The 2,254-nt window shown below is 37.1% G+C and overlaps 1 protein-coding gene across 1 annotated transcript in view; it reads left to right on the top strand.

Annotated features, from left to right (window-relative positions):
* The window catches only part of LOC107709546 (homeobox protein BarH-like 2), a gene marked incomplete at its 5' end in the record, with an annotated part of 8,480 nt that extends 6,472 nt beyond the window's left edge, over positions 1–2,008 (top strand). The window contains 2 exons of the mRNA XM_016514042.1: positions 858–942; positions 1,395–2,008. Of these exons, the coding sequence (XP_016369528.1) occupies positions 858–942; positions 1,395–1,664 (355 nt within the window). The remainder of the gene's footprint in view (positions 1–857; positions 943–1,394) is intronic.
* Between the last annotated feature and the right edge of the window lie 246 nt (positions 2,009–2,254).

Raw genomic sequence — 2,254 nt, forward strand, 5'->3', positions numbered from 1 at the left:
TATATATATATATATATATATAATTTGCTCTACATATGATTCATTTACAATTTATCAAGCAAATATTTAACCCCTGTGATTTAATCTCAGGGGCATTTTTTCATCATCCATGTTATGTCAAATACTGCTTTTTAAAAATAAAAATTCTCAGTCTGAACAAATCTTTCTGTTATCTAGATTTTATTTTCCATTGATATTTAGCATTTTTGAGGCTGATTTTTATTTTATTTTATTATTTTATTTTCTATCAAAATCACTTCATTCTGGCATCATCCAGCATTTTAAAGCTGAATAATTTAATGTAATTTAATTTAATTTAATTTAATTAAAAAAAAATTATATATATATATATATATAGTCTATCAAAATCACTTCATACTGGCATCATCCAGCATTTTAAAGCTGAATTATTTAATTTAATTTAATTTAATTATATATATAAACATATCAACAACATATCAAACCAAGTAATTTACAACGTCCCCCCATATTCTAATTCTTTGAATCATTTTTGCACTGAGCTCCGGTTTGTTTCTGACTTCCTGGACTAGATTTTTAGGCAGTAACTGTCATAGAAATAGTGCTCCTTGCATAAGGTGCTTTGAAAACTTAGATTCACAACTGAATTTAATAAAGGTGACACAATAAGAATAATACAATACTCTAAAATTAAACATATGCCTTTAAGGTGCATACATATATATTTCCCCACATTTTGTCTAAACTACTACAATCATGCCTTACAAATGTTCCTTCCGTAGGCGGCTCATTAGGATTTGGAACAGAATGCTAACCTTTCATTTGTGTTTGATTTATGCACTTTTCTGAACTCGTGCTTTTACTGTACGTGTGTGCAGATTGGACCTGGCTCAGTCTCTGGGACTCACACAGCTCCAGGTGAAGACATGGTACCAGAACAGACGCATGAAATGGAAGAAAATGGTGAGTCAGAAGAGCTCGCTCAAGGCTAACCGTCTACCTTGCGAGCTTAGTTCGTTAAAATACTGTCATCTTGTATCAATAAAACATCTGTGTTGAAAATCCACCAAAGCTTTGAGTGTGGAAATGGAAACTCTGAGACATATCATTAAAAATCCATTAGACAGTTTTGAGCTGCCCTCCTCAGCACTCAATACAATCAGTGCGTGTAACAGTGACGACCCCGGGCTGCTGGTTGCGCGAGTGATAATTTAAAGGACAGTACAGGTCTACGTCAGCGCGATCAACCTCTCAAGCAGGAACAAAAGTTCAACAGAACGTTCACCTCTCAGATAAACGGGCGTAAACACCCAGCCCATATGGCTATATATCTTCCCTTAATCACTGCAATAACCATCCTCACCTTTGACTAGGCCTACATTTTTCACAGCTCATGTGTGTCCATGTTTCTCTAGGTGCTAAAAGGAGGACTCGAGGCTCCTACCAAGCCCAAAGGCCGACCTAAGAAGAACTCCATCCCAACCACAGAGGAGATCGAGGCCCAGGAACGGCTGGCGGCCAAACTAGCGGAGGAGGAGATGCAACCAGCCGAAGTGGAAGAGGAGGTCTTCCAATCTCAACCTCAAGATCTCAGTACGTCCGCTACGTCTGAATCCGTCTGTCCAGAAACCCCGGAGCAAAAACAGGCCCCTCCGTCTCCGTCAGAAGCAATGACGACTAGCTAAACGCAGCCGTGCTGACGCACAACCAAAGACAGCTACTGAAAGACTTTGACGCTCTCTGGACTTGAGCAGTTGAACAGCTTCCCAAGCCTGATTTTGAGTTGACGGTGGCCCCCAAAAGTGGTACTTTAGACACGCAAAAATGTGTGAATGTCATTGCAAAACAACAGAACATCAAACCAAGTGGCTTGTATAACCAAAACAGATAGAATAAGCACACTTCTCGATAAAACATTTCACTGAAATAAGCTTTTTTAGGTATTAAATGATAAAACAACTGGACACTGTATTTGGACGCATTCTGGTTGTCAGACTGTGGATCACGTTCATACCTAGCTAACAAAAAATATGTTCTAAGAATGTTTTAATAACGTTCCCATTAAGTTATGAAAGCATTATTTCTGAATGTTCTCTGAATGTTCAAAACGTCCAGTTTTTTAAAATGTTTTAAAAACGTCTGTCCTCGGTTGTTTGAATGTTAAGAGAACAATCCATTTTATCGTTTAGCAAACATTTTGGGAATGTTACTTTTTTGAACATTCTGAAAAAAGCAGTTACATTTAAAAAAAAAAAAAAAAAGTTAGACAAACTTC

Source organism: Sinocyclocheilus rhinocerous, unplaced genomic scaffold, assembly GCF_001515625.1.
Source record: "Sinocyclocheilus rhinocerous isolate Xijiao unplaced genomic scaffold, SAMN03320098_v1.1 scaffold656, whole genome shotgun sequence".
Taxonomy (NCBI): domain Eukaryota; kingdom Metazoa; phylum Chordata; class Actinopteri; order Cypriniformes; family Cyprinidae; genus Sinocyclocheilus; species Sinocyclocheilus rhinocerous.